Genomic DNA, 26,796 nt, shown 5'->3' on the forward strand with positions numbered 1-26,796 from the left:
AGACCAATAGCCATGTGAGAACCCTAACAGGTGTTTCATAACCACCACTCTATGTATATCTCAGAATGGGCCAAGAACCCCCCCTCCCTTTCCCCTTGGCCTTCAAAGATGCTACTACTCTTTTCTTCAACTTTATTATTTCAGTTATACAAAAAATTACTTTGTTTCTGTTCCTCTTTTGAAGCGCTTGGGTTTTCGGAGGTGATTCTTGAGCTTTTTCATTGAAGCCGACTTCTATGATAGAAACAAATAACCAAAAATTACTGTCACCTCTGAAAACTGGACTCGATTTTCCATTCTTATGACAAAAGGAATATACTTGAATTCTGAGGCTAAACATAGCTTTGTCCCTTCTTTTCACCTAAAATAGGGACATGGAGTCATTCTACAGATGAGAAAACTAAGGAAGGCCCAGAAAGATTAACGCTACCTCCCTACTTATGCCCTTTCCTGATTTCTGTGCTAGCTGTGAGTGTCTCACCCCCAAATTGTTACATTTAGTTGATTATGTAAATATATAAAAATATATACAGGTATACTTTCTCTGATAGAATGTAAGCTGCCTGATACATTGTTATTGATAACATTCACTCATGTCTGACTACAAGGAATCCCATGGGTCCATAGGGTTTTCTTGGCAAAGATGCTGAAGTGGTTTGCCATTTCCTTCTCCACTGTATTCCTATTTTATATATGAGGAATTTAGGCAAATGTAGGTCAAGTGACTTGTGCAGGGTCACACAAATAGCAAATGTCTGAGGCTGAATTTGAACTCAGATCTTCCTGACTCCAGGCTCAGTGCTCTATCCACTGCACCACCTGGCTGCCCCAATTAGGTCTGACACACAGGCACATAAAAAATAATCACTGGTTGATTAGTTGCTCCATGACCTACAAGTAGGTAAAATAGCAGAGCTAGGATTTAAAATCAGGTTTTTACTCCAAATCTGTTAATTCACAATGCCTGTTCTGACTCCCTTCCAGCTGCTGGATTAGTTTTTAACCCTTGCAATATTGTAAAAGGCAACATTTTAGTTACAAATGCCAAAGCGATCCTTTTCCATCCCATCTCCTTCAGCAGACTGTACTTTCTATCATCCTGACTCTAACTTTATCCTCAATCTCCCTCCCTATCTATTGGGTGCTTCCCTGCCGCCTTACAAACACACCCATCTCTCTTCACCCTCAAAAACCCCTAAGTTGATCTATCTCCTATCCTTCTTCCTCCCTTTTGTGGCTAAACTCCTTGACAAGGCAGTTTACAATAGATTCTACTTTCTCTCATTCTCTGAAGTTCGGCCTCATCATTCCACTGAAACTGCTCTCTCCAAAGTTACCAAGGACATCTTTGTTGTTAAGTCATTTCAGTTGTGTCTGACCCTGTGACAACATTTTGGAGTTTTCTTAGGAAAGGTAGTGTAGTGGTTTGCCATTTCCTTCCCTGGGTCATTTTGCTATCTTCTGAGGCCATATTTAAACTCAGGAAGATGAGTCTTTCTGACTTCAGATTTGACGTTCTATCCACTGCCCCACCTAGCTGCTTGCAAGGATCTCTTAGAACTGCCAAATCTAATGCTCTTTCCTCAGTCCTCCTCTTTGACCTCTCTGCAGCCTCTATTGCCCTCCTCTTTTTTTTTTTTTCAAAGCAGTTGGGGTTAAGTAACTTGCTCAAGGTTACACGGCCAGTTATTTCTGGGTGTGGTGCTGAGTATCTGAGCCTGGATTTGATCCCCAGGTCATCCCAACACTGGAGCTGGTGCTCTTACTCGCTGAGCCACCTGGCCGCCCCTATTGCCCTCTTCTTAATGTTTTTTTCTTCCTCTGGGTTTTTAGGATACTGCTGTCCTGGTTCTCCTCCTAAATATCTGACCTGTTCCTTCTCAGTCTACTTTGCTGTATCTTCAGCCAGGTTATGCCTACTAATTAACCATGGGTGTCAAAAGTTTCATCCTGGTCCTCTTTTTGCTCTGTACTCTATCACTCTGTCATCTCATCAACTCCCATGAATTCAATTATCTCTACACCCATGGTTCTCAAATCTACTTATTCATCTTTAACTTTCTGCTGACTTTTGGTATCATATCTCCCAATGCCTATTAGTCATTTTAAACTGGATTTCTTATAGACATCTTAAACTCAGCATGCCCCAAACTGAACTTATCTTTCCTCTCAAACTCTTTCCCCTTTCCAAAATTCCGTTACTTTCACCTGTTAGTTACAAGAAACCACTATCTTCCCAGGTCCTTGCAAAGGCCTGTCAATTTTACCTTCATAACATCTCTAAAATACATTCCCTTCTCTCCTCTGATACTGCTGCTACCCAAGTGCAGGCCTTTATCTCTGACCACTGCAATAGCTTTTTGGTTGGTTTCCCTTCATCAAGTTTCCTCACTTCAGTCCATCCTCTACTCTTAAGAGATGTTCCTAAAGCACAGATCTGACTATGTCCCCTCTACCCAATAATCAATAAACTCTAGTAGCTCCCTGTCATCTCCAAGATCAAATGTAAGATCCTGTTTAGCCTTTCACTATCTAACTTCCTAGCTTCTTATACCTTACCACTATGTCCCTGACTTCCCACACCTCAGTCTGGTGACACTGTTTTCCTTGCTCTTCTTTGAATAAAACACTCATTTCTGAACTGCAGACATTTCCCTGGTTTATCCACCATGCATGGAATACTTTCCCTTCTGGCTTCCTTTAAGTCTCAATTAAGATTCCACCTTCTAGAGAAAGTTTCTCCTAAACCCTCTTGCTTCTAATACTTTCCTACTCTTGATTATTTCCTGTTTATCCTCTATACAGTCTTTTTTGCCTGTTGTCACCCCCATTATTAGACTATAAACTTTGACAGAAGCTGTCTTTTGCCTTTCATTTTATCCTCAGCATTTAGCACATAGTAGGCGCTTAATAAATGTTCACTGACAAAAGGGGCAACAGTGTAGTACAGTGGAAAAAGCACTGGATTTTGAGTCTGAGAACCTTGGTTTGATTCCTGACTTTGCCAATTACTGACTGCCTGAAAGACCTTGTACAAGTCACTGAAGAGACTCTGGACTTCAGTTTCTACAAATGTAAATCAAGGGAGTTGGGCTTAGCTGACTTGAAATAGATTCTACCTCTAAATCTGTGATTCTAAGATTTTTTTCCCACTTTGATGAAACCTGATCCTGGCCAGTTAAGGGATTTCCACTACCTCACAGAGTTCATCTGTGGCAAAGGCAGACAAGTAATTAATCAGTTAACTTCAGACAATAGTCTATACACCAAGCTTCACTGCCTTCCATGAAGACCTAAAGTGCTAATGTGCTGATAGCTGCTTGTGACTGCTGCACTTTCACCTTTGTCCTCTTAGTGCATGCTGGCCCGTCCACCTCCATCTTCTCTCCTCTACTCATAATGCCATTCTCTCTTGAAAGCTGTGTATCATTGTCTCCAGTGTCTGTCAAGGAGTTCCTTGTGACATCTCCATTCTCACCTGGGTTCTTCTCAGTAAACAGCTCAGCTATAACAAGAAGATTCCAGTTACATCCCTGGTCTAGACTATCCTAATAAATTTATGTGTGTGCACCTTGAAGTGTGGTGTTAAGAGTTTCCCCACTGTGCCACCTGCAGGATTTTGTGCCGCCCCCATCAACAGTATCAGCCATGAACTGGTGTAAACACTTATGCACATAAGATCTCTTGGGATCCAGGGGTGGAATACTGATTTCTTTTTACCTTGACACTGACAAAAAAAAAAATAAAAACAAAGTGAAGTGAATTACTTCCAAACTGACTTATTGCTATGAGAAGACTGGGATACAGCCAAGAGTTGGGTAAACATCAAAATCTAAAAGCCAACATACAGAACAAGGGACAGAAAGAGAATGGTGGGTCTGGTTTAGACATATTAAATGTTAGAAGTGAAAGGGGACTCTGTCCAGCTCACGTGGGTATAAGTCACTCATGCTATCCTCACTCTCGTCTTCTTCATCACTGGACTCAGGCTTCCAGAAATCCCCCTTTGTTTGGGGCTGCCGGTCACCATCAGTCAAGACTTCCCGTCTCCGTCTCTTTTGCAGCAAGCAGGCAGGAACATATTCCACACCCTGCTTCTGACACTCTTCATCTGAGGAAAACAGACCAGCTGAATGCAACAGATCTCCCAGCATACACTATAACTTAGTTTAACTAACAAAAATCCCCCAGGGGCCAAGTGAGCCATGGAGTGCTGCCCTGGCTCCTAGGTTACCTAAAGAAAATTCTATCCACAAACTAAACTGGGACCAGAAACGGGATCGGTAAAATCAATCTAACTCTTATAGAGGGCCAGTTTGCTGCTACTTTTGCCCTCACCTCTTCTATTGCTGAAAAGTGTGGTCACATGTGATAGCCAAGAAGTGGAAGCTGCAGGTGGAGATGTAACAAATAGTGGAGAAGCATACATGACAAAAAGTATAGGCTGGCACTGGGAAAATTCAGTTCTATTCCACAAATGTTAAGTGCCTATTACAAGGAATTGAGATCACCTTATATCTCAGATATGGGGCACCTGGAAGGATTGTTTAGGTCAGGGGTGGGGAAGGGATCAGTCTGGCTCCTGGACTTGCTAGGGTTAAGTGTAATTTTGCTCCTGATAATTTCTGACCTAGAAAGAAGGCAACTGGAGGCTTATGATAGGGCTCTGGGGATGGGTGCCAGCTGGCCCAATGCCTTCTCCAATCAAAGCCAGGACAGATAAAGACACACTAGCTGATGACAAGCAGGAGCCATAAGACCTCTGGACTATAATATCCTACTAGGAAGAGCATCAAGGACTGTAACAGATAATGAGTATTCCTGTCCACATTAGAAGGGGCTAATACATAGTAGCAGAAGAAAAATGAGCCCTGGAGATAGAATCAAGAGACTGTCACTAACATTATGACTTGGGGCAAGTCAGTTTGTCAGGGTCTGTTCTGAGGAAATGAGGAATTTGATGACATTCTCCCAGGTCTCTTCCAGCTGTTAGCATTTAATGTTCTAAGGTCTTGGCCCTCTGACTGAGGGTCCCTGCCCCAGGTAAATAGCTCTGGGAGTGAGGCAGTCAAAACTCCATCCAGAGTTCATAAAGTGGGGTGTTATGCCTACCACTAGCTTCAACTCTAACTACTTACATTTGTGCAGAGCCTTTTGGTAGCGTTGGCCCTGGACATGTCGTAGGATGTGCTCTGGAAGTCTGTTGATATGCCGAAGGGTGAGTTTGCAGAACATTTGGTGCCTGAAGAACAGCAGGATTGAAAGCTGGGTTAGACCTTAATTTTAAGATTATAGAAACAGATTGACTTAGAGCTGGATGTGATTTTACAGGTCATCTAGTCTAACGCCTTCATACCTTGAAAGAAAGATAGCTTGCTTAAAAGTCAAATGAGTAGTAAGTAGTAATGGAACCAGAATCTAAACTCAGGTCCTCTGACTTCATATACCATGGTCTTTCCACTCTACCACAGAATCCATTTGTGCCAACTAATGCGTTTCCTTGGCAAGGAAAAGGAAAAGAGACTTCTGACCCCTTTTCTGATTCCTTTGTCTTTTTCAGTTAAGGGAAAACTGGAGAACAGCATGGCTGTCCAATATCCACATGCTATGGCCAGAAAAACATGTCTAACTGCTGATACCTGAGCAGGTACTTAGCAAGTGCCTTAGTAGCAGAATGAACTCTCTTCACTTAAATTCCAATGACCCTAGAAAATGTTTTCTCTTCTTCCACCACCTGGAAATCTCATAGTGAAGTTTGGTTTAATAAGAAGGGTCCGATCCAGGTATCCTAAACTCTGAAGAGTCATGGATCAATATGTACTGCATACTTGCCTGGCTATTTCCCAGTAGAAAGAACTAGGATCTGAGTCATTATATCAAGTGAAAGAACACTAGATATGGAGTCAAGTCATGGAATTGCTTCTGCAACAGAATCTGTGTAACTTTGAGTAAGTTACTTTACTCAAGTCTCAATTTCCTTATTTGTTAAATAAGGGGGAGAGAACTGGGCTAAATGATGATCTCTTAAGATCCTTGGTTCCAGTTCTAAATCTTATCTCCTCTTTCTCTATTTTGGTGTTGCCTATAGCCACTTTAGGAGCCTGACCATGATAAACAAGGATTAGTCCACTACCAACCCTAAGTTATTTTACAACTAACTCTGAACCTGTTCAGGCTATTTTAACATCCATCATCAAAATGTTCCCTTGCTCAAACCCAGCTATCCCCAGGAATTTTATGTTTTTGTTCTCATGATGCTCAGTCATGGCTGTCAGGGACCTCCACTGGGGACGTACGGATTCTTGGTGCTCGGAACGATGTGTGGCTCAAAGTCTTCATAGTCAAAGGACTCAGTGGTTCTCATCAGCCGCTGATACTTCTTACCACTGGTGTAGGCCTGGAGGTCTGAAAGTCGGCTGGGCAATTCATGGCCTGTCAGTCTGCACCTTACCTGAAGGGTAGGGAAAGGAGGAAGAATGAGTATGCATATATTTGCCAATCTCAGAATCCTGCCCCTATGTAAGGATGGCTGGTCAGAAGGGCTGATCCCCTTTCAGGACCTCATTCTGAAGGAAAGATATCTAAAGGGAATAGTTATCCTTCCACATTGTAGCAGTTAGGAGCTCAGTGGCCCCAAGATCTGGAAAATACATGTAAAATGTTTTAGTTCTCTATATCAGAGAAGAAATCTGAATTATTATGGTATTAAAAGATAAAATATGTTGATATTATATAATACTATGCATATATTTTGTGCATTTCTGAATTTCTAAACTTTTCCTGTTTTCTGTAGCTTCCACAAAATTCCCCAAAAGTTCTCAATTTCTTATGCTGACTCATGATGCATCAAAACCGCAATAGGGAAAGTTGTGATATGGAAGAAATAACTGTAATAACTCATATTTCAATGGCATTTAGTTTTGCAAAACACTTTCTTCATAACAAGTATAAACATTATTATCCCTATTTTGCTGGTGAGGAAACTATGGCCCAAAGATGTAAAAGGATTACTTGGATTTGAATCCTACCCCTACTATATATACTATGTCTGTGATATGTGACTGTGGGCAAGTCACTTAACTTTTCTGGGTCTCTCTGGTCAACTAGAAAATTCACATCTCCCTTCTTGATGTGAATCTATAATCTTACAATTTATAACTATGGAGCAAGTTAGTGAGGACAAGAAGAGAGGTCTCCTGGCTCCCAGTACAGGATTTTTCCAAAGCTGGAACCCAAGTATCTGAAGACCCTTCCAGAGAGGAAGGCTGAAGATTTTACCCTAGGGCAGCATTTTTTGGGGATAAAGACCAAAAGATTCAAAGCTGGGGAGAACTATGCACTATTCTGTCCAGCCCCTGTATTGTGCAAACCTAGAAATGAAAACCTAGATGGAAAATGAACTTTCCTCAATTTATGACAGAAGTAGCAGAACCAAGATGGGAATCCTGGTTTCTTATGACTCTAAACCCAAAGTCCTATTTCTGGTAAACCACAATGCTTCTAAAAGGCAAAAAAAAAGGGGAAGAGGGAGGAAAGAGCATTAAAAGGGTTTAATAGAAAGATTGAGACCTGACTTTTGGCTGGAGTTCACTCACTGATTCATTGTGTATCAAAGAGCAAGGCATTACCCTAAAGCCTCAGTTTCTTCTTTAAAACTGACTAGATGATCCCCAAAGAAGAGAGTGAATAAGAGGGGAAATGAAAGAGAAAGAACATGATCCAGTGCAGGGACTCTTAAACTGTCTTGTCATAGACCCCTTTGGCACTCGGGTGCAGCCTATGAGCTCCTACTCAGAATGCGTTTAAGTTCATAAAATGAACTGCAAAGGATTACCAAACAAAAAATGTCATACTGAAATAGAACTATCAAAATATTTTTTTATAAAAAGTTCATGGCCTTTAGTTAAGATCCTTTGATCTAGTGGAACAAGTCCTGCAAGGAGTGTTAACAACAATAACGGATGCATTTACACAGCGTTTTGTAAAGTTCTTTACAAATACTTATCAAACTTTATCCCCCACAACAGCCCTGTGCGTTAGTGAAGCCTAGGGCTCCTGGCGCTGTCACTGAGAATGTCCTGCCTTGGGTTAGTGACATTCCCTCTACCGAATTTCGTGTCCCCATCAGTCACATGGAGAAAAGCGGATGAAGAGAGTGAGCCTGAATTACTGATCACTTCCCCAGTATGAAGACCTCATGTGTCATCTAGGCCAAATCCTACATCTTACTAATGGAAAAACTAAGGCTAAACTAGAGGTTCAGTGACTTAGCCATCGTCACTCAGGAGGCGGAGCCGGGATTCAAACTCGGGTTCCGGGACTCCCTTCTCTTTCAGAAGGCGTCACGCTGATTCCCAAGAAGGAAAGCTCTCCTAACATGGGAGAGAGAAGAGCTGGCTCCGCCTGGATGTGTCAACCAACAAGTTTCACATTCCCCTCCCTGGGCCTCGGTTTCCCCCTCCGCAAACCCGAGGCCCAGCCCCTTCCCTGCTGACCTTGGCTCCGCCAGGGCACAACTGCAGCCCGGGGTGGCCCCAGAGAAATTCCTGCACCTCTGGCGGGACCCGGCCGTCGGTGCTGCCCATGGCTCCGGAGGGAGGGGAAGGGAGCCGTGGCCCAGGCGCTTCTACAACACACCACGTGAAAACCCGGAAGGGGGCGGGGCCCGCGCCGGGCAGTGTCTTACGTCCATCGGAAGTGCATTTCTTCCCCCTGCCCCCCACCCCTCCGCGCGCAATAACCCCGGAAGTAGTTGGCGCGGCTGTCATGGCTGCCAGGCAAATGTTTCTTCGGCTGGTCTGCCTGAAGAGGGCCCCGCAGCGGCTTGTTCTCAAGGCCTCGGTGAGGGCGGGGATGAGGCCGACGTCGAGCTGGGGAGGACGAGGAAAAGGACCAAAGAGAAAGGGGGAGGAGGAACCCCGCGCGCTTTGGGACAGGGAGGGCTTGGACCGGGTAGTGGGAGAGCGTTCCGAGGCTGTGGGCCTGATCTTTCTGGGAAAGGTAAAAGAAAGCCTCCCGACACATGGACCCCAGGCTGACATTGTATGCAACATTCCGCACCCTTAGGCCCCCAACTCTCCCGGAAACAGGGGAAATTCCTCTGAATTTCGTTTCAAGATTCTTTGACCTTGTTGGAGTCGTGTTTGTTGTTCTCCTGGATCTGCGGACGGAGCTGATCTCTCTGTGCCCTCTTTGTGTCCTCTTTCCCCGCAGGACCTGATTAGCCCTTTCCGCAGTAGCTTCCTTGGTGCCTCTCCCCTGGGCCAATGGCTCCCAGGTGAGGAGGGAATTTGTTGCAGGGGAAGGTTTTCTGTTGGTAGCCAGAAAAGCTGAATTCCACATCTGACTAGCCCTCACTAACCTTGGGGCTGTCGATATCTTCGAAATTCTGTTTCCACAGCTTTAAGATAGAAGGGCTGGACCATAGGAGAGGGCTAAAGTTCCCTCCTGCCTCAACCTATTTTGACTCTTGACTCGGCTTTGCGACTTTCTTCCTGTCTTATTTATTGATTGATTGGCGAGGCAATTGGGGTAAAGTGACTTGCCCAAGGTCACATAGCTAGTATGTCAAGTATCTGAGGACTAATTTGAACTCAGGTCCTCCAGACTCCAGGGCCGGTGCTCTATTCACAGCGCCATCTAGCTGGCTCCCTGTTAGTCTTTATGTTTGAGTTTCATGCAATGTAATACTTATAAATTACTGGCCCTGTGTAGGGCACTGTTAGGAACTTGCGGCAGATAGATGGTTATATTAATGTAAGGGAATTAATGACTGTTACCGATAATGTAAAGGAATTTTGGTGTTACCATTGGTTTTGGCCTTTAAACCAGGTTTGCATTTAACTGTTGAAACAAGTATACTTTGAGTATGCCCTACTCCCTAAAAATTTGAAAGTACTTTCCCATCCATTATTAACAACAACAATAATAATAATAATTAGCACTGTACTTTAAGAATGTAAAACATTTATTCTCAATAAGCCTCAAGGCTGTGACCCTGGGCAAGTCATCCAAGCTCAGTCTGCAGGCTGCATGTTGACTTGGAAAACCACAAATTAACCTTATCTATCTTGTATTGCTATTTTTTTTTGCTAAATATTTCCCAATTACATTTTAATTTTTTTTGACTGCATTGGGAGTCTACATACAAGAGTTTGACAGCTTTGGTCTAGGCAACTCTTTTAAGGTCATATACAATGAACAGATATTGCTGACCAGTTCTAGTACTGGGACTTTCCTCTTTGGGGAGCTCCCTATATGAATGAAATCACAGGTTTAGCTTCTACCCATATACTTCCTCAAGGGAAAGAATAGGTATTATATCCTTCTCACAAATGGAAGAAATGGGCCACTGAGAGGTTATATATCTAGATCTAGTCAATGACAGAGTCAGGATTAGACTTTGGGCTTCCCACCAGTTTAGCATTTGCACTTTCAGAATTGTAGGTTTATAGCTTATTTCCTAAAATATCACAGACTCCCAGATTATGAAGAGGTAAAAGCTAGGTATGGTAGAGAATTTTATAGGTTATGCCCCAAGACTAGGAAAGATAACATGACAAGTTTAATTTGCTATAATCTGTTGGCTTCTTCCAGAGGCTGTTTGGAATTCAAGCAGATGTAGCATCTCTACAGCAGCAACTACTGCTAAAACAGAAGAAGACTTGTTTTACAAGTGGTTCTTATTGCTCATCCCTGTGACTGCATTTGGCCTGGGAACGTGGCAGGTAATGACCAATGTGTCCTTTAGAGTACTGAAGCTCCTGGCTTCACTGCTTTTGGTTCATGTGGGTATACATGGGTTGGTTACTCACTTAGGTCCAGCGTCGGAAATGGAAGCTGAACCTAATTGCAGAGCTGGAATCAAGAGTTACAGCTGAGCCTATCCCTTTGCCTGCAGAGTGAGTAGTCACCCATCTCCTCTCGCTTCTGGGTCCCGATCAGCCTTGCCGAATAACTTATATTCCATCAGATGTTGAAGGACTGTGGCCTGGTGCCAACCCTTAGAATTTCAGAGCAAGAAGGTTCATAGTTACCTATTCTCACACCCTTGTTTTACAGATGAAAATCTCAGCCCCAGAGGGATGAAGTAAAGACACATCCTCCCCACCTTCCCTTAGTTTTTCTGTTATGCTGAGTGATGGAAACCATTCACTGAGGCTATAGTTTAGATCGTTTAATGTTGTCACTTTTCCCTAAGAGCACCTTTATTCCCTTCTTTCCTGAGCCTATAAGATAAGGCTCAAGGCACTTACTAGCTGTGTGACCCTGGGCAAGTCACTTAACTCTGCCTTGAAAAAGAAAAAAAGATGATGCTCAAGGATCTTCACATAAGGGGGAATGATATCCACACAATTCCTTGTAAGGCAGTTTTGACAGAAGCTACCCCTCATAAGCATTTTATTGATTTCCCTACAGTCCCATGGAGCTGAAGGACTTGGAGTATAGGCCTGTGAAGGTCAGGGGGCATTTTGACCACTCCAAAGAACTCTATATCTTGCCCCGAACCATGGTGGACCCTGTACGAGAGTCCTGGGATTCAGGCCGGATGTCCTCCACAGTGGAAAGTGGTGCTAATGTTGTCACTCCTTTCCACTGTACTGATTTGGGGTGAGTTGAACCAGTTGGGAACTGGCTCAGGTTGTAGGTGCAGATATAATTAATTTCCACAGTCTTGTATTAACCTATGTATGAGCTTCCCATTTTAGAACCCTGTGATATATGACCAGAAAGTTTATATTCATTTAACCTGGAAGCAGCACACCTCTACCCATAAGCACCATTGTTCTATCTGCTGTAGACCTGATGGCAGTTTCTAAAGATTCTGACATATGAAGCCCACTTGTAATTCCAGTCATCAGTAATGAGGGGGAACAATTAATGTGGATAATCCAAAGGGTGGCTTTTTGAGGCTGATTCATCTCTAAACTATACTGTATGGTAGATAGAAACTTGTTTTTAATCAGTGCTGGAAAGGAATAGAGGTAATTTTATGCAAACCTGTTTGAGGTACAAAGTGAAGGGAATTGCCATATTTGAGACAGAGCAAGGACTTAAAACCTAAGAATTCACCACTGTTCCCTTAGCCGTGACTAAATAGATCATCTGAGATAATGGAAATCCTGTTGCCCAGTGTTAGGGAAAGTAGGTGGCAGATGGCAAAGGAGACACTAAAGTATAGCTAAAACTTATTCCAATTTATATTCTGGAAAAAAGACATGATCAGATGAAGAAGCATCTGGCCTTCTGGACCTCATCAATGCCACAGTATAAAACAGGATCACATAGGAGCAGAGATTTATTCTTTCACAGCATTTTTTTTTCCTCCTATAAAACTCTAGGATCACAATCCTAGTGAATAGAGGCTATGTTCCCAGGAAAAGAATAAATCCAGACACTCGGCAGAAAGGCCAGGTAAGGAATATTAGTTTGTCCTCACTGCATGAAGGAATAGGATTTTTCTCAGAGCAGGCTGCTCACCTGTATGTTTAAACCTGGGGTGGGGAACCTACTGCCTTGAGGCCACATGTGGCCCTATAGTGAGGCCCTTTGAATCCAGACTTCACATAACAATCAATCCCCTTAATAAAAGGGCTGCACTTGAAAAGGCCACATGTGGCTTTGAGGCCTCAGGTTTCCCACCCCTGGTTTAAATGAAGGGTTGAGAAAAACTATTTTTAAAAGATAGACTTCTCAAGATGTGGAGGAAGCCTTAACTAAATACTCTTGTTTCAATCCCTACCCTTTCATTTCAGCTATTTGAAATTGTCCTTTGAGGGACCTTGATGTTAGATCAAGAATTTTGGCAAAGCAAAAATCTTTTTAAAAACAAGGAAAAAAAGATGTAAATAATGGCATTCTTTTAGGTCGAGGATGAAATTGACCTCATTGGGATGGTGAGATTGACAGAAACTCGGAAGCCCTTTGTCCCTGAAAACAAGCCAGAGAAGAACCGCTGGCATTACCGAGACCTGGAGGCTATGGCAAAGGTCACAGGCGCTGAGCCCATATTCATTGATGCGAACTTCAGTATGTTGTGAATGTATCTGGGAATTGGGAGTGGCTTTTGTTCTTCCAACTTTTCCTTCCCTTCCATAGGTAGTTTCTTGACTGTTACATTGAAATTCTCTTGGGAGGCAATTTATAATTGGGAGTTAGATGCCTCACTTTCCCATGTCATTGGCAAGGAACCTAGGAGGCAAAAAGTCTGGATAGCTAGTTGCTTTTTAGTGGAGAAATAGAGTACTAGATTCATATGCTATTGTTATTGCTTGTCCTTAAGCAACTCATTTTACCAATTCTTAGAATAAATCACCAGAGATTGTCAGATAACAGTATAGCTCAGTATTCAAGTGTTTCACCAGTTTGAAGTCCAATGTGCAAAAATACTTTTTGAATCACTTAAGTTATGCATTGGAAAAAATTAAAAGTTACAAAATATATATAAATTGTTTTGATTATTCCTGTCTATAGAAAGCACAGTCCCAGGAGGGCCCATTGGTGGCCAAACGAGAGTAACCTTGAGGAATGAACATATGCAGTACATCATTACTTGGTAAATTATTAGATCTTACAGAGCTTAAACATGACTCATGTGTTGTACTTTCTAATTTCCCCAGAACCAATTATTTACTTTTTCCCACCAGGTATGGACTATCTGCAGCAACATCATATATGTGGTTTAAGAAGTTTGTGCGGCTACCCTAGCAGATGGCAATGAAGGAAAAGTGGGCAAGAAATAGCCCAGAGACCAATTTCTGAGTATTGATGCCCAGCTTTTAACACTAACGTGAATCATTTTCAACTTAAAAATAAAGGCTTCCTCTTCCTTACCTAATGATGTTCTATGCTATTTCTCTACATTCTTCCCAGATGTCCCCCACTTTACTAACAAATCAACAAAGTGCATGTCAGCACTCCTCATATGGATCACTTCAGAGTGGTTTCTCTGCCTATTTTCCCCACTCCTATCCATCTTCCATATAAGCTGCCAAAGTAAATTTTCTCTACAGTGTACTTGGGTTTCATCATATATATATGTTCTATCTTGCATCTGTTTCACCTCTTGGAAGTTATTTTTGTTTTGGTCAAGATCCATTTCATTTACCATCTTCATGAACTTTTTCTCCATTAGACTGAGCTCAAAACAAGGGGGTGGCAATTAGCACAATGCCTAGCACACAAGTACTTAATTTAAAAATGCTAGTTGACTTACTGGTTGGTTGCCCCATTTGCTATACATCGAATTACTTTGTTTTAATTTTGGAGGTACATGTCTGCGTGCATGTGTACTAGAACCACTCACTTTGATTTTGTTTAAATTTTTATTTTTACATAGGGAAAATCAAATACACATTTACCCCAATTTGGTTGCAAGTTCCTTAGCTTTTGCCTTTTCCAGCTTGGCAATACGAGCCACTGATTTTGGACCCAGAACATTGCCACCCCAGTGACGACGGATCTGAAAGGACAAAGGAAAAAAATGGTTAACTTTTACCTACACTATGTAATACATTCCCTAGCCCTCTGAAAGAATGTCAAAGCCCACAAGTTTTCCCATAATAATCAAAGATGAGCACTGTGTATGAACAAATATGGTAAACCCATTTAAATTAGTTTGGTGGTAGAAAAGTTATTCACTTAGTCTATAAAAGAATTCATTCTTACCTCATCGTATCTGTCGTTATAATTGGTTTTGATGGCTTCCACCAGCTTAGCCAGGGCTCCCTTATCTTCACTGTTGAGAAATATCAGGAAAGTTAACACTGCAGAGCCCCCCTTCACTTATCAATTTTTGTCTCCCACATTTAGACACAGAACCTTTTGTCTCAGGGTCAATATTACTACATGTTTTTTTCAGGTGAAGAAATTCTGTGCATCACTGTCAAAAGGTTCAGAAAAGGTTCACCTGGTCGTGTATTTTTTAACCCAGTTTGGTAGCCAATTCCCTTGAGCTTTAAAAAGTCAAGCATGCTAAGTTATATTGCAATTAGACGTGTAAAATGAACGAATGGTAAATTACAACTCTTCTAGGGTAGGACAAATTTACAGATCCTTATGGATTTAAGAAGCTAAAGTGATTGAGCAACAAACTATACTTACGGGTTAACCTGTGTGAAGGCAATGCTCGTGCAGGTCTTTCTGTGAAATAAGCGTCCGAGTCTTGCTTTACCTTTGATAATACAGTAAGGAACCCCCATTTTCCGGCACAAGGCAGGTAGGAAGACCACTAGCTGGAAGACATTATTTGTAATTAAATCTAGAGCACCTATCACACAATTAATAAAGTAGCTTGTCTTTGGCATTTGCTCAGGGTTAAAAAGCTCGTATATTTATTCTTCATGCTATTAATTCAGGTGAAGAAATTCAATACATCATTGCAAAAGCCATTTGCTATAGGATCTCAGTCCCTTAAAATATTTCAGGGAACTAAATAACTTCTATCATATTTAATGTGATTGACCACATTGAAAAAAGCCTATTTCTTTATTACTCTTGATATAACACTATAGCCCCACCCCTTTTACAATTTCCCAAGTTGAGAATTTACCTCAATGGGGTCCACGTCATGTGCAATCACTACCAACTGTGCTTTCTTGTTTTCTACCAGGGTGGTAACAGTGTTAACACCTGAAAAAAACACAGCCAGAGTTTACATGGGCTCTTCATGACCACTTTGATGCTTTCTAACTTTTACCTACTAATAAACAATGGATCTTCAGCTATGACTCAGGGTTAAAAAGCTCGTGTATTTGATCTACACAATTATTTCAGGTGAAGAAATTCATACATCATTGCAATAGCTTGCTCAACATTCATCTACCAACGAATAAATTTTAGGCAAGAAACTTATTTACCTGCTCTGAGAACAGGTGGTCTCTTGGTGGGGACATCTCCTTTGCCTGCAGCCTTTTGTTCAGCCCGAGCCAGCAGCCTTTGCTTCTTGTCTTGCTTTGTCTCTGGTCTATACTTGTGAGCCAGTTTAAGCAGTTGAGTAGCTGGAACAAACAAGTTTGTTGGTTAAGGCTTTAGTTTTGAAACAACTATTTTTGTGTTGCTTACAATTTGTGCATCAGCGATCTTGGTGGTTATGTAATCACTGCTACTCAGATTCATACAGTAATCATCATCTGCACACATTCTTCCAGTTATGCCAGAAATTAATGGCATTTCAAAGTCATTATAAAACAAATATCCTAGAAGTATAAGGATGTTAACTCTGAGACAACTTATATCTCAAGCAGTTTATAGCTATTTAAAGCCATTTCTTCCTATGAGTTAAACTAACACTTATTTTTAGGCACACCTGTGTTTGGCAGAAATGACTTTAAAGAAAATAGAGCAAGTTAAGGGATTCTCTTTACCTGTCTGACGATCCAAAGCTTGGGTGAACTGGTTAATTGCTGGCGGAACCTTCAAACGCTTATAAAGGATAGACCTTTGACGCTGCAGTCTAATGTACCGAGGCCATTTGACAAATCGAGTAAGGTCCCTTTTGGGCTGGATGTCCTGACCTAATGAGAAAAATGTTGTGAAGCTTGCAATCTTAACTCAAGATTGTTTTAACTGATAAAAATAGTGCATCAGTGATCTTGGTGGTTATGAAATGTCATCACCATCATTCAAGATAGCAAATATTCTTTTCCATCATTTGCACAACTGTAAATTCTTAGTGGAGTTTGTTACCAGGAACCCCTGTCCTCTTGCCTCATTACAAAGCTAACTACCAGATTATTGTTCTTCTCTACAATTCCCAATAATATTTGTGGGTCATTCAAAAATTTGGTTAATAGTCCAATTAATGCTACAATACATTCAATATAAGATTATAACTTTCAGAGTCCACCCACATACCCAACATACTACTATCACTCACCAATGCCAAAGTTCTTGGGACGCTTCTCAAACAAAGGATTGACCACTTTCTTGGCCTCCTGCTTCTTTACTACAGCAGGGGCCGGAGCCACCTTCTTCCCCTTGGCCTTCTTCCCTTTTGGCTTTAAAAACAAGAAATCTGCTGTTAAGTGTTAACCCTCTCAGCTGTATCCCTTTCCCCCACCATCCTTGATTCTATGATAAGAAGACATGTTCAAATACCACTTACACCTCAGGTGAAAATCACAACTGCCCTAGTCCTATTTTCCTCATTTTTAAAATGGAGTCAGAAAAGAGAACCTCCAAGATTTCCCCCCCTAGCCTTAGGTCTAGGGTCCTTATTCTCATGTTTTGCTATTAAACTGAGCCTTATGTTCCAGACTGGGGCATGGGTAATGGATAAGATGACAATCTGTATTATAAGCCACACTTCATAGCATCATGGTTTTAACCTCTACTTGCAGGAAAAGATTTTGCAAAGTTTCCAGCAATCTGCCCATCTCTCACATAATTACCCAGGAAGCAGCTGACCCAAAGCATCTAATATTGTGGCTCATCAATGGCAGATGCTTAACTAAAACTCGATTTAACTTGGCAATAAAATTGGCTAAACCGGGAAGGGAAGGCGAATAAGCATTTACACAGCACGTACTACTAGGCACTGGGCTATAACACCCTGCGGGATTATGTGCTGCTGTTATCCCCATTTTCTTTTAAGAAGCAAACAGAAGTTAAATAAGTAACTTGCTCAGTCACACCATGTTTGAGCCGCATTTGAACTCGGGTCTTCCAGAACTGGGCCACCTGGGTGAAGCTAGTTTGCCACCAGCAAACCACGAGACTTGAACAATTCAATTTACGCTTTCTGGATCTGAGATCCTCCACCAGTAAAACACGAAACGAGATAATCTGACAAGTCTACTTTCTTGAGGACCTCCTAATACTAACGTTCAATGACTAAGGCCCCGCTCCCCGAACGCTCTGCATAGCTGGAACATTAAGTCCAAACAACCCCCGCCCCCGTTTCCCCGGCGACTGAGCCCGAGCCCGATGGGCAACCCGACTAGCCGCTGGACTCAAAGGCCGCCAAGGGCCCGCAGTCTGCTGGCAGTGACAGGGTTAACTCCATTGCCACGGGGTCCTGGCTCAGGCCCGGCGGCCTTCCCTCACCCCGCCAACATCGCGCCCGCCCTCCATCCCAGCCGCCGTCTTCCCTCATCCCGAAACCCCAGGTCCTGTGGAGGGACTCCCGGGAGACTCCTCAGGCAGAGACTGCTTAACTGGGGCCCGCAAAGGGAGTCGATGAAGATGGATAGAGACAGACCCGAGATCCCGCGAAAAAGCAGTATGGCTCACCATCTTGGCCGGCTGAACGAGAAAGGAAGAGAATAGACTTGTGGGTAATATGTATTATTTCTCGGCTCTCGCGAGGCCTTGCGCATGCGAGGGATTTACGGTTTTAGGATTTGTGGGAAGGAGGTGGTCTTAAAGGCCAAAGCGGAAACACTCTCTTCCTCTCCGCCTCCCAGCGTAGCTTTTAAAGGGACCGCAGCTTATATCTCTCAGGCTAGTCTAAGAGAGCAGGGTTGATCGAGAGCAAGTTCAGACTCTGAGAAGAGACAGGTAAGGGCCACCGAAGGGCCCTGGTGGGCATCCACTTAATGATTTTCGGCCTCCTGGGTCGTGTCTAGATGCGGTCCTCTCCTCCTTCTCTGTCCCCTGCCCTCAGCCCTTGGTCGCACGCGTATTCCCGCGGCTTAGCTCCCCGGTAACGTCTGCCTGGGCTGGGAGGCGCGCGGCCCGCGGGGAAGCGGGAGCATCCTGAGGGCAGGCACGGTTCCTCCCTGCTTCTTTGTGTCTGGTATTAGGCCGGCGTGTGACCTCACACTCCGAACTGAACCCCGACATTAGAGACCACTCAGTCCAACCCCTCGTTTTTTAGGGGAGGAAATCGAGGCGTAGACAGGCTTTTCTTAAGAGCTCTGTGCCGGACTGGTGACTCCAGGGCCAGCAGTCTGTCAGTTACAAGAAATTGCAGGACGTGCCCCCGACCCACCCTCTGCTTGTCATCCTCACTCACACTTCTGTAGCTTCTTAAGGTTTACAAAGTGCTTTCCTCTCTGTAACCCTGAGAAGACAGGGAGTGCAAATACTGTGCTTATCCCTTTTTTACAGATGCAGAAACTGAGGCAGAAAGTAACAGCCATTGATTAAACACTTAGTGGCTGCCAGACAGTTGTCTGATAGTATAATACCAACAACGGATAATACTAATATTGTCTCATTTGATCCCCAAAACAACCCTGGGAGTTTTATGATTTGCTCGGGGTCACACATGTAGTAAATATCTGAGGCCAGATTTGAGCTCAGGTCTGCCTGAATCCAGGATCCATTTTACAGATGGAGGAAGTAAGGCTCAGAGAGTTTGAGATTTGCCTAGAGTCAGTCTAATAGTAGATAGCAGAGGCAAAATTCTCAACCAGGTTGCTATCACCTATGGAATCATTACTCCAAGGAGAGTCAGTATTTTGATGGAGTGCTACAAGGTGACACAACCTTTGAATGCCTGTTAATGCCAGTGGTATCTTGATGCCCAAATCCAGTGCTCTTCCCATGCCACCATGCCCTTTTTCACTTTAGCACTATAAATTATAAGAGTGGTGAAGGAACTTATTCAGTTACACAGTTAGCATGTGTCTGAGGCTGGATTTGAATCCAGGTCTTACTGATTCCAAGTGCAGTGCTCCATGCTGCTTCCACTATAATACATGGCTCTCATCTCTTCTTTGCCTTGCCTTTCTAGTATAATGCAATGGCCCAACAAAGAGTCCTCCCTCAGAGCAAAGAGACCCTCCTTCAGTCCTACAACAAGAGGCTGAAAGATGATATTAAATCAATCATGGATAATTTCACTGAGATCATAAAGACAGCTAAGGTAAGTGGAGGTAAGGGAGCTAGTTTCCCACTCTCCCCCCATCTTACTTCATAAGAGGTGACAGGGCGAGGACTGAGTATATCTTGTTTATGAATCTGAGGGAAAATATCTTGGTCCAGAACCAAAGCCTGTCCCGAATTTTAAAGCACTAGTATGTTGGAATTTGGAATATTGAATTGTTCTAGGTTTTTTTCCTTTCCTACTTCCTGTATAAATGAGAGGAGTTGGATGGTGAGTAAGGAAGCCATAAACCCATCATGGCTGGAGAATGTGATGTTCTGGATTAGTAACTATTGGATTAAGAAAGAATTGCTGTATATGCCTTAGATGGTTGTACACTTTTAAAAGAATAAATGATAAAATATGATAAATATGATAAACATGATAAAATAAATACTTAGTATTAACACTAGAATGAACATAATTTTAGCTTCCTAAGATTGAGGGTTTTCAGCTATATCAAGAATATTAAATCCCTACCCAAGTACCACAGACACAGAATCATTGAAATCCTAGAATCAGGTGGCAGTTCAGCCCTAGTCTAGCAACATCTCTGGCAAGAAATCCATCCTCCCCTCAACCACTCTTGAAACAGAGCTTAATACCTCCCTTGGCAGCCTATTCTGTTGTTGGAGAGTTGTTAGAAAATTCTTCCATGTATGGAGCTGAAGTCTGCCTCCCTATAATTTCTACCTCTCGTTCGTAGTTTTGTCTTAGGAGGTCACATGGAATGAATCTATTCTCATTTTCAAAAAGTCGTTCCTTAGCTATCTAAAGACAGCTGTGTGGCCTCCCTAAGTCTCCCCTTTTCTGAGTTAACAAAGCACCAGGTTGTTTAATGGTTTCTGGTCATCCAGCATTATAGCTATTCCTCCCATATTTGTGTTGCCTATCATTTGGTGAACATAAGATTTTTTTTTTTAGTCTTTATATAGGGATAGGGACTGGTCCTGTGATTGCATTGATATATTAGAAATTCCCAGGAAAGGAAAATGCCTCTGCCAGTGCAGGCCAGCACCTTCTCTGAAAACTATAGTCCTATAGTAGTGTCAAAATCAAATAGAGGTGAGAGCCCCTAAACCGTGTATAAGGATCCCTGTAGGCTGCATATTAACGTAGAAATCATATAGTAATATTATCTATGTTTTATTGTGTTTCTATTTATTTTGTTAAATATTTCCCAACTGCATTTTTATCTGGTTTGAGCCACACTCATGAGTGCCTTTGGGGGACAATTTTTATTCAAACTGAATTATCTTCACCCCAAATCAAAATCCTGGGAATATTACTTTTATCATCATCATCATTAGAACAGCAGCTTAGGAAATGAAATCTTATCTCTTTTCTCTGCCTATCCATCCCTTACCCTTTTTGGGTCATATCATGATCTTTAAGTCCCCCTGTGCTCAGTTTTTCCTTTTTTTCCTGCCCCTCCTTTCTGTGGGGGAGATGGGAATTAGTGCCAGAGACTGACTTTACCTAGTCCTATATCCTCACTGACTTTACCTAGTCCTATACCCTCAGGTGGGGAGGAGGGGTAATTTTCTACCTAACCCAGAATTCTTGGGGTGGGGAGGAAGGTATCACTACCCTCCCAGAGGCTGTGAGTCTTCTTTTCTCTATAAGTACCTCCAGTTCCCTTCATCTCATTCCTCCCACCCCTACCCCCCAGGTATGTCTCAAGAGGTTTCTGGCAAGCTCTTGAATTGACAAGAGGCATTGGTTTACATATTGTTTGGACATTGATCTTATTTCTCCTCTAGATTGAAGATGAGACTCAGGTGTCCCGGGCAACTCAGGGTGAGCAGGACAATTATGAGATGCATGTGAGAGCTGCCAATATTGTAAGTAAGCCTCCTTCTTCCTTCTTCCTTCTCCCTCCCTCTTCTGGGTCTTCCTTGTGAGGGGCAGGCAGCAACAGCACTTTCTGTTTGCTTCCTGCAGGTCATACCTAACTTTTGGTTCTGTCTCTTTTCCATCACCCTCAATCCAAATCTAGAATCTGAATTTGGGCCATACAGCTGCTTGTCCTCAGCCTTTCCACTGTGTCCAAAGAAAATACTTTTGTCCTTTGCACTCGGTGCCAAAAAAGGTCAGGTGAAGGATAAGAAAGGAAGAATCTCCAAATCTGACATCAGTCAATCAGATCTTTATTAAGCATTTACTTTGTTCAGAGAGTTCTGTGGTAGATACTGTGAGAGATATAAAAATGAGAAAGATGTGGCCCTTGCCCTCAAAGAACTTAGTCTAGTCAGAGGGAGAGCACACTGGCCCTCCCCCCACTCCTCCCCATGAAAAGATAACCACCAAAGTTCATGTTCCCTGAACCATACAGAGAGTTAAGTCTTGCAGGAGTTCAGGGGAGGGCTTCCTAAAGGAAGTCGGAGACAAGCAAGGGACATTGTTACTATTGTGTTAAGTCTTATTTTAAACTTAAAAAAAAACAACCTGCATGTAATAGTTCAATTCTGTATATAATCTGGTTTTTGTAGATGGCGTTGTTTATGTTTGTTGATGTTTATTCAGTTCATCATAGAAAGGAAGATTTAAAAATAAAACAGAGGGCTTCAGATAGGCCCCCTTTAGATAGGAGGTGGGAAGGGACATTATTGGGAAACATTGTCAGCAAAGGCATCTAGATGAGAAAACCAAGGCCCCCACTCAGGTGACAGTGGTTCTAGTTGGATCTTTGGGAGATGAGGTTGTAGAAGTAGGTGTCCAGATTATTTAAGGCATCAGGGAACATGAGTCTAAGGAATAGCCATTATCCTGTAGACATTGACGAGCCATGAAAGCCTTTAAGTGACTTGATTCTTCTCAGTGCTTCCCCTGCTCCCAGAAATCCCTACAAATGAAAACTGGCTGCAGTGGTGATTCCTTGCAGGAAGGTGTTCTTTTCCTTGGTAACTGGCACTAAAAGCCTCTTTGGTGCTTACCAAGCCTGCTTTTGCCCTGAAATTTTGTGGTTCAAGAGGGGAAAGATCAGGAAGAGGAGCGAGGGGGGTATGGAATTTGTCCTTGTGAGGTTGGGCAAAAATAATTAAAGCTGTTACGGTTATTAGAAAGAGTCCAAGAGGGGATATCATTTCAGAGTAAATCTGTAAACTCGTGGAGAAACATTGCCTTGTTCAGAACTTTATTCCCCACTTTCTCCTTGAAGCTTATAAGGGGGACAGCTTTAGCACAGTACAGGGTAAACATGTGGAGGCCATCCTGGGTGCCTCAGTTTTCCCTGTTGGTAAGGGCTGTAAAGTGACTGGAAAGAGATGAGGGGCTGAGTCATAGGCACCAGACATTTCTGTGGTCAATCTAACCTCTATAAGCACCTAAACTGATGCTAGGCACTGGGGATGGAAAAATAAAATTGAAAGCCCGTGTCCTAAAGGAATGTGTCCTCTAATGGGAGAAACAATGCACATATATGTACGTACACACAGGCATTTGCACGTACACATACATATATAGTGCATGTTCACCTAACACACGTGTATATGTGTGTATGTAGGTATATTGAAAACACAAATCTTATGCCTGTAACCTTGGTGAAGGAAGTGCTGGCAGCTGAGGGGAATCAGGAGAGGCCTCATGTAGAAGGTAGTACTTGGTCTCCTCCTTTATGGAAACGATTCTGAAGGCAGATCTCTTTCCAGTCCCCAAATTGTACTTTCCCAGCCTCCCTAAACCCCATCTCCTGTCTTACCCATTGACATTCCAAGGTCCGTGCTGGAGAGTCCCTGATGAAGCTTGTGTCTGACCTCAAGCAATTTCTCATCCTCAATGACTTTCCTTCAGTGAATGAAGCCATTGATCAGCGCAACCAGCAGCTTCGGGGCTTGCAGGATGAGTGTGACAAGAAGCTCATTTCCCTGCGAGATGAGATTTCCATTGACTTGTACGAGCTGGAGGAGGAGTATTACTCGTCCAGGTACAAATAGGGCTCTGTAGTCCAGAAGCTTTTGAGACTGCATCCTCTTCCTTCTTCAAACGCCTCTCCCAGGGAGCAGATAGCAGGAGAGCTGGCCATATCAGTGGCTTAAGAGGAAGCCTTTGGTCCTTCCTACAGCTGTGCCTCCCAGGGTTACTGGCCTTCCTGAATTTTGTGGGGGTTTTGTCACCCTCATGAGAGGATCTCCTACCTGGGAAGCTCTATAAAGGCCAGTAAAGGATGACAGTAGTTTCTTCCTGGCACCTTAAAAGAAAAATTCGTCTCTCCTTTGGTGACCCAGGTACCCATTTTCTCTGGGGAAGTCAATAATGCCAAAGTAAATGGAGACTGTGCTATGGGTGTGGGTACTCCTCTGTCCCAGAATAACTGGTCTCAGAACAAAGATATTTGGACTAAAGCATTGTACCCACTGTAGGTTTTTGAATATTTGCTTTGGTGATATTCCACAGTGAATGCTCATAGAATTTTAGAGTCTCAGAACTAGGAGGGACAGATCTTTAATCTTACTTAGTACAACCTATTTATAGATTGGAAAACTAAAGCTACAGAGGGAAAGGAGATTTGACTAAGGAAAAAAATCTGTGTCTCTTGAGGCCCACACTCCACTAAGCTGCCTTCATGCATCAGCCTCTCTGATAAGGTAGTACATACTAATTCTAGACGGTTTCAATTGCTACTCTGTTATGCATTTAAATTTCTAGTTTTATCTTTGATCATAGGCTGATTTCTCTTAACCAACAGGCCTGCACTTATTTCTCCCATGTAGGAGAAAGGTGCTCAGGGAACATAGAACAATTCTTACATTAACCTGATCTAAATAAAATCAAGGAGACAGATTGGATTTAGGGTGAACATGAGAATTACAGTGGACAAATCTCCAAACTGCATTTCAAAGCCCAATCTCGATAACTGGGATTATCTACTCTTGGAATTCTCTGTGTTACTTATAAGTCATAACATGTTAGAACTGGAAAGGGCCTTCAAGACATCTAGCTCAGGGCTTCTTCACTTTTTGGGGGGTCATGGGCCCCTCTGGCGGTCTAATGAAGCCTACAGACACCCTCAGAATAGTATTTTCAAACAGTAGAAGGAAATGCTCAATTCTAGTTAGGAGTTAGTGAAGATAAAGATGTAAATTTTATTCTACTCAAGTGTCCTCTGTGCCTCTGTGAAATATTTCCACAGTTAATGGACGCCTGGTTAAGGCCCTTTTCCACTCCACTTCCTTCTTCCCATTCCCCCCACCATCTGCCTCAATCTTATTTAACTGGGGCCAAGGGAGAAAAATGAATTGTTTCTCTGTGCCCGGTAGACACAAAATTGGTGAATCTTCAGAATTATCTTTAGGTGACTTTATGCCTCCTTTTCCTCTTTGGGCCTAGCAGTGCCTTTAAAATACTCATTTTTGCACCAAAGAGGCTTGTGAAGTTGTTTGGAGAGAGTCTAAGGCCAGATTGACTATGGATTATAGTTGAACCTCCTTATGACTCTTACTTTCCTGAAGAGGCAGCTCAGTTTCATTCCAACTCTTAATTGCTCTGAACTGTTGTAAATATTTGAAATGTAAAGTGAGAAGTTTAGCCCTTCTGGAGCTAGAGATCAGTTGGCAAAAGGCACCACCTCTTCCCATCTGCCTTGCTCAGTTTTTTTTTTTTTTTGCTTCACCCCTGATTTTATTGGAAATAAATATTGGAGAAAAATAGCTTATTCCCAGAATATATAATGCTTGCTGATAGTTCTAGATAGATGCTAGTTATTATTTTTTTTAATTAATTTGTTTGTTTCCTTTTAGTTTACAGGATTCAATTCCACAATTCCTTGAATTTCACATTTTGTCCCCCCCCCCCCCCCCCCCATGGCAGCTTATAGTCAAGTATAGGATCTGTAAATACTTTCACATTATACATTAGTCAGGTTATAAGGATGGACTGTACCAGCTGGAATGAAAAATGGTAAAGAGGACATAAAACCAAATAAGAGAACGAAAAAGATCAGGTATTTTGCTTCCACCTGGATATAAACTTAGTTCTTTCTTGTTCTTTCTCTGGATGCACATATTTCTATCCAACATGAGTCTTTTGGGATTGACTTACTGCCTTGCTCAGTTTTAATCCTTTCACCTGGTTTCCCTGAAGGAAGGGACTCTCCCATAGGATGTCTTTCTTAACTTACTTCTCCCAAATACTTTCTATTGTACAGGCTCTGTGCAGGATGAAATTCCTATGTTTAACTCCTGAGAGTAGAAAAGATGATTTTTCTCCGTGGGAAGAACTCCATGACCTGGAATAGGGGAAATAAAATGACCATGAAATCACAGACTCCTAGAATGCCCCAGTGAGAAGGGACCTTTAGAACATGGAATGTTACCTGTAAGGAGCCTTAGGGAGCTAAGTTTCTACAGCTCCCTCATTTCCCACATGAGGAAGCTGGCCCACAGAGAAGTAACTGACTCATAAAGTGAATGAAGGGCAGGACCAGGGCTCCTCACTCCTAGACCTGTGTTCTCTCATCTTTCTCCTTATCTTCATGTTCAGCATTCTGTCAGATTTACCATCCCTTTTTCCCATATTCACCATACTACCTAATAAGATGACCTCAGCTCAAATTCCTAAGTGCTTTAAAACCTGTGAAATCCTCCATGACTTCCTACCATCTTTCTTCCCCACTCCCCTGAAGTAGGTAAATGCCTCAAATCTGTTCCTGGAAATCCCAGAGTGCCTTAATGTGGTGGTAGGTGGTCATAGGGGGTGGGGGTGAGGGTGGTAAGAGTAAGCTGGGGCTAAGTGGGATAGTCCCCTGTTGGAAATGACGTCTACCCTGCACCCTGTGTAGAGGGCCCTTTACAACAATTCTGAGAGGGCAGATTGATGATGATGATTATTTTGAAACCATCCATTGTGTCTCCATCCTGTTAAGTATTTGAATCTTAACCTTCTCTACCCAATTTCCATTCCCCTAACCCCATTCCCATGTAAATAAAGTTTTCACTGTAAGCAAACTGGGACACCAAGCACCTCTCCAAATGTTTTTCTCCATATGA

General features: G+C 42.6%; 4 protein-coding genes and 4 non-coding genes across 10 annotated transcripts in view; 2 read left to right on the forward strand and 6 right to left on the reverse strand.

Moving 5' to 3' along the window:
- Window positions 1–3,293: 3,293 nt before the first annotated feature.
- Window positions 3,294–8,585, reverse strand: SURF2 (surfeit 2). Its single transcript, XM_069069174.1, has 5 exons — window positions 8,496–8,585; window positions 6,297–6,451; window positions 5,139–5,242; window positions 3,932–4,111; window positions 3,294–3,505 (listed from the first exon to the last, which is right to left on the reverse strand). Exons 1-5 carry the CDS (start codon window positions 8,583–8,585, stop codon window positions 3,294–3,296), a joined length of 741 nt encoding a protein of 246 aa, XP_068925275.1.
- SURF1 (SURF1 cytochrome c oxidase assembly factor) lies at window positions 8,496–13,837 on the forward strand. 3 transcript variants are annotated; one of them, XM_069069258.1, is made up of 9 exons: window positions 8,496–8,841; window positions 9,214–9,277; window positions 10,597–10,727; window positions 10,819–10,901; window positions 11,419–11,610; window positions 12,342–12,414; window positions 12,867–13,029; window positions 13,474–13,555; window positions 13,647–13,837. In XM_069069258.1, the coding sequence occupies exons 1-9, from the start codon at window positions 8,584–8,586 to the stop codon at window positions 13,705–13,707; spliced, it is 1,107 nt and encodes a 368-aa protein (XP_068925359.1). In that variant the 5' UTR covers window positions 8,496–8,583; the 3' UTR covers window positions 13,708–13,837. The 3 variants fall into 3 exon arrangements, with proteins under 3 accessions (XP_068925359.1, XP_068925361.1, XP_068925360.1); XM_069069260.1 differs by having other exon boundaries at window positions 12,867–12,989; XM_069069259.1 differs by lacking the exon at window positions 8,496–8,841 and adding an exon at window positions 8,848–9,000.
- Window positions 13,838–14,305: 468 nt separating this feature from the next.
- On the reverse strand, window positions 14,306–18,364 carry RPL7A (ribosomal protein L7a). Its single transcript, XM_069069267.1, has 8 exons — window positions 18,232–18,364; window positions 16,877–16,997; window positions 16,365–16,514; window positions 15,858–15,998; window positions 15,551–15,630; window positions 15,103–15,233; window positions 14,668–14,737; window positions 14,306–14,461 (listed from the first exon to the last, which is right to left on the reverse strand). Exons 1-8 carry the CDS (start codon window positions 18,232–18,234, stop codon window positions 14,357–14,359), a joined length of 801 nt encoding a protein of 266 aa, XP_068925368.1. The 5' UTR covers window positions 18,235–18,364; the 3' UTR covers window positions 14,306–14,356.
- LOC138147256 (small nucleolar RNA SNORD36) lies at window positions 14,824–14,887 on the reverse strand. Its single transcript, XR_011164752.1, has one exon. It is a non-coding gene; the product is annotated as a small nucleolar RNA SNORD36 (small nucleolar RNA).
- On the reverse strand, window positions 15,305–15,383 carry LOC138147254 (small nucleolar RNA SNORD36). The gene has a single exon (XR_011164750.1). It is a non-coding gene; the product is annotated as a small nucleolar RNA SNORD36 (small nucleolar RNA).
- On the reverse strand, window positions 15,724–15,800 carry LOC138147255 (small nucleolar RNA SNORD36). The gene has a single exon (XR_011164751.1). It is a non-coding gene; the product is annotated as a small nucleolar RNA SNORD36 (small nucleolar RNA).
- On the reverse strand, window positions 16,580–16,656 carry LOC138147246 (small nucleolar RNA SNORD24). The gene has a single exon (XR_011164743.1). It is a non-coding gene; the product is annotated as a small nucleolar RNA SNORD24 (small nucleolar RNA).
- A 5-nt stretch (window positions 18,365–18,369) lies between the features above and the next one.
- Window positions 18,370–26,796, forward strand: part of MED22 (mediator complex subunit 22) — an 11,569-nt gene continuing 3,142 nt past the window's right edge. The window contains exons 1-4 of the mRNA XM_069069268.1: window positions 18,370–18,498; window positions 19,679–19,810; window positions 21,574–21,654; window positions 23,527–23,735. Of these exons, the coding sequence (XP_068925369.1) occupies window positions 19,688–19,810; window positions 21,574–21,654; window positions 23,527–23,735 (413 nt within the window). The 5' untranslated portion in view covers window positions 18,370–18,498; window positions 19,679–19,687. The remainder of the gene's footprint in view (window positions 18,499–19,678; window positions 19,811–21,573; window positions 21,655–23,526; window positions 23,736–26,796) is intronic.

Source organism: Petaurus breviceps, unplaced genomic scaffold (genome assembly GCF_028583685.1).
Source record: "Petaurus breviceps papuanus isolate PSGF00001 unplaced genomic scaffold, PetGlider_PUasm1.0 90779, whole genome shotgun sequence".
NCBI classification, from domain to species: domain Eukaryota; kingdom Metazoa; phylum Chordata; class Mammalia; order Diprotodontia; family Petauridae; genus Petaurus; species Petaurus breviceps.

What these genes read in the sequence shown, in the direction of transcription:
- SURF1 (XM_069069258.1), top strand. Translation starts at nt 8,584, where the DNA reads ATGGCTCCGGAGGGAGGGGAAGGGAGCCGTGGCCCAGGCGCTTCTACA. An exon ending in GGCTTGTTCTCAAGGCCTCG is followed by an intron (nt 8,842 to 9,213) that starts GTGAGGGCGGGG and finishes CTTTCCCCGCAG; the next exon opens with GACCTGATTAGCCCTTTCCG. An exon ending in ACACTCGGCAGAAAGGCCAG is followed by an intron (nt 12,415 to 12,866) that starts GTAAGGAATATT and finishes GCATTCTTTTAG; the next exon opens with GTCGAGGATGAAATTGACCT.
- SURF2 (XM_069069174.1), bottom strand. Translation starts at nt 8,585, where the DNA reads ATGGGCAGCACCGACGGCCGGGTCCCGCCAGAGGTGCAGGAATTTCTC. An exon ending in TGTGCCCTGGCGGAGCCAAG is followed by an intron (nt 6,452 to 8,495) that starts GTCAGCAGGGAA and finishes CCTACCCTTCAG; the next exon opens with GTAAGGTGCAGACTGACAGG. An exon ending in CATGAGTGACTTATACCCAC is followed by an intron (nt 3,506 to 3,931) that starts GTGAGCTGGACA and finishes TTCTTGTTATAG; the next exon opens with CTGAGCTGTTTACTGAGAAG.
- RPL7A (XM_069069267.1), bottom strand. An exon ending in AGCTTTGGATCGTCAGACAG is followed by an intron (nt 15,999 to 16,364) that starts GTAAAGAGAATC and finishes TGTTTGTTCCAG; the next exon opens with CTACTCAACTGCTTAAACTG. An exon ending in ACCACCTGTTCTCAGAGCAG is followed by an intron (nt 15,631 to 15,857) that starts GTAAATAAGTTT and finishes TGTTTTTTTCAG; the next exon opens with GTGTTAACACTGTTACCACC.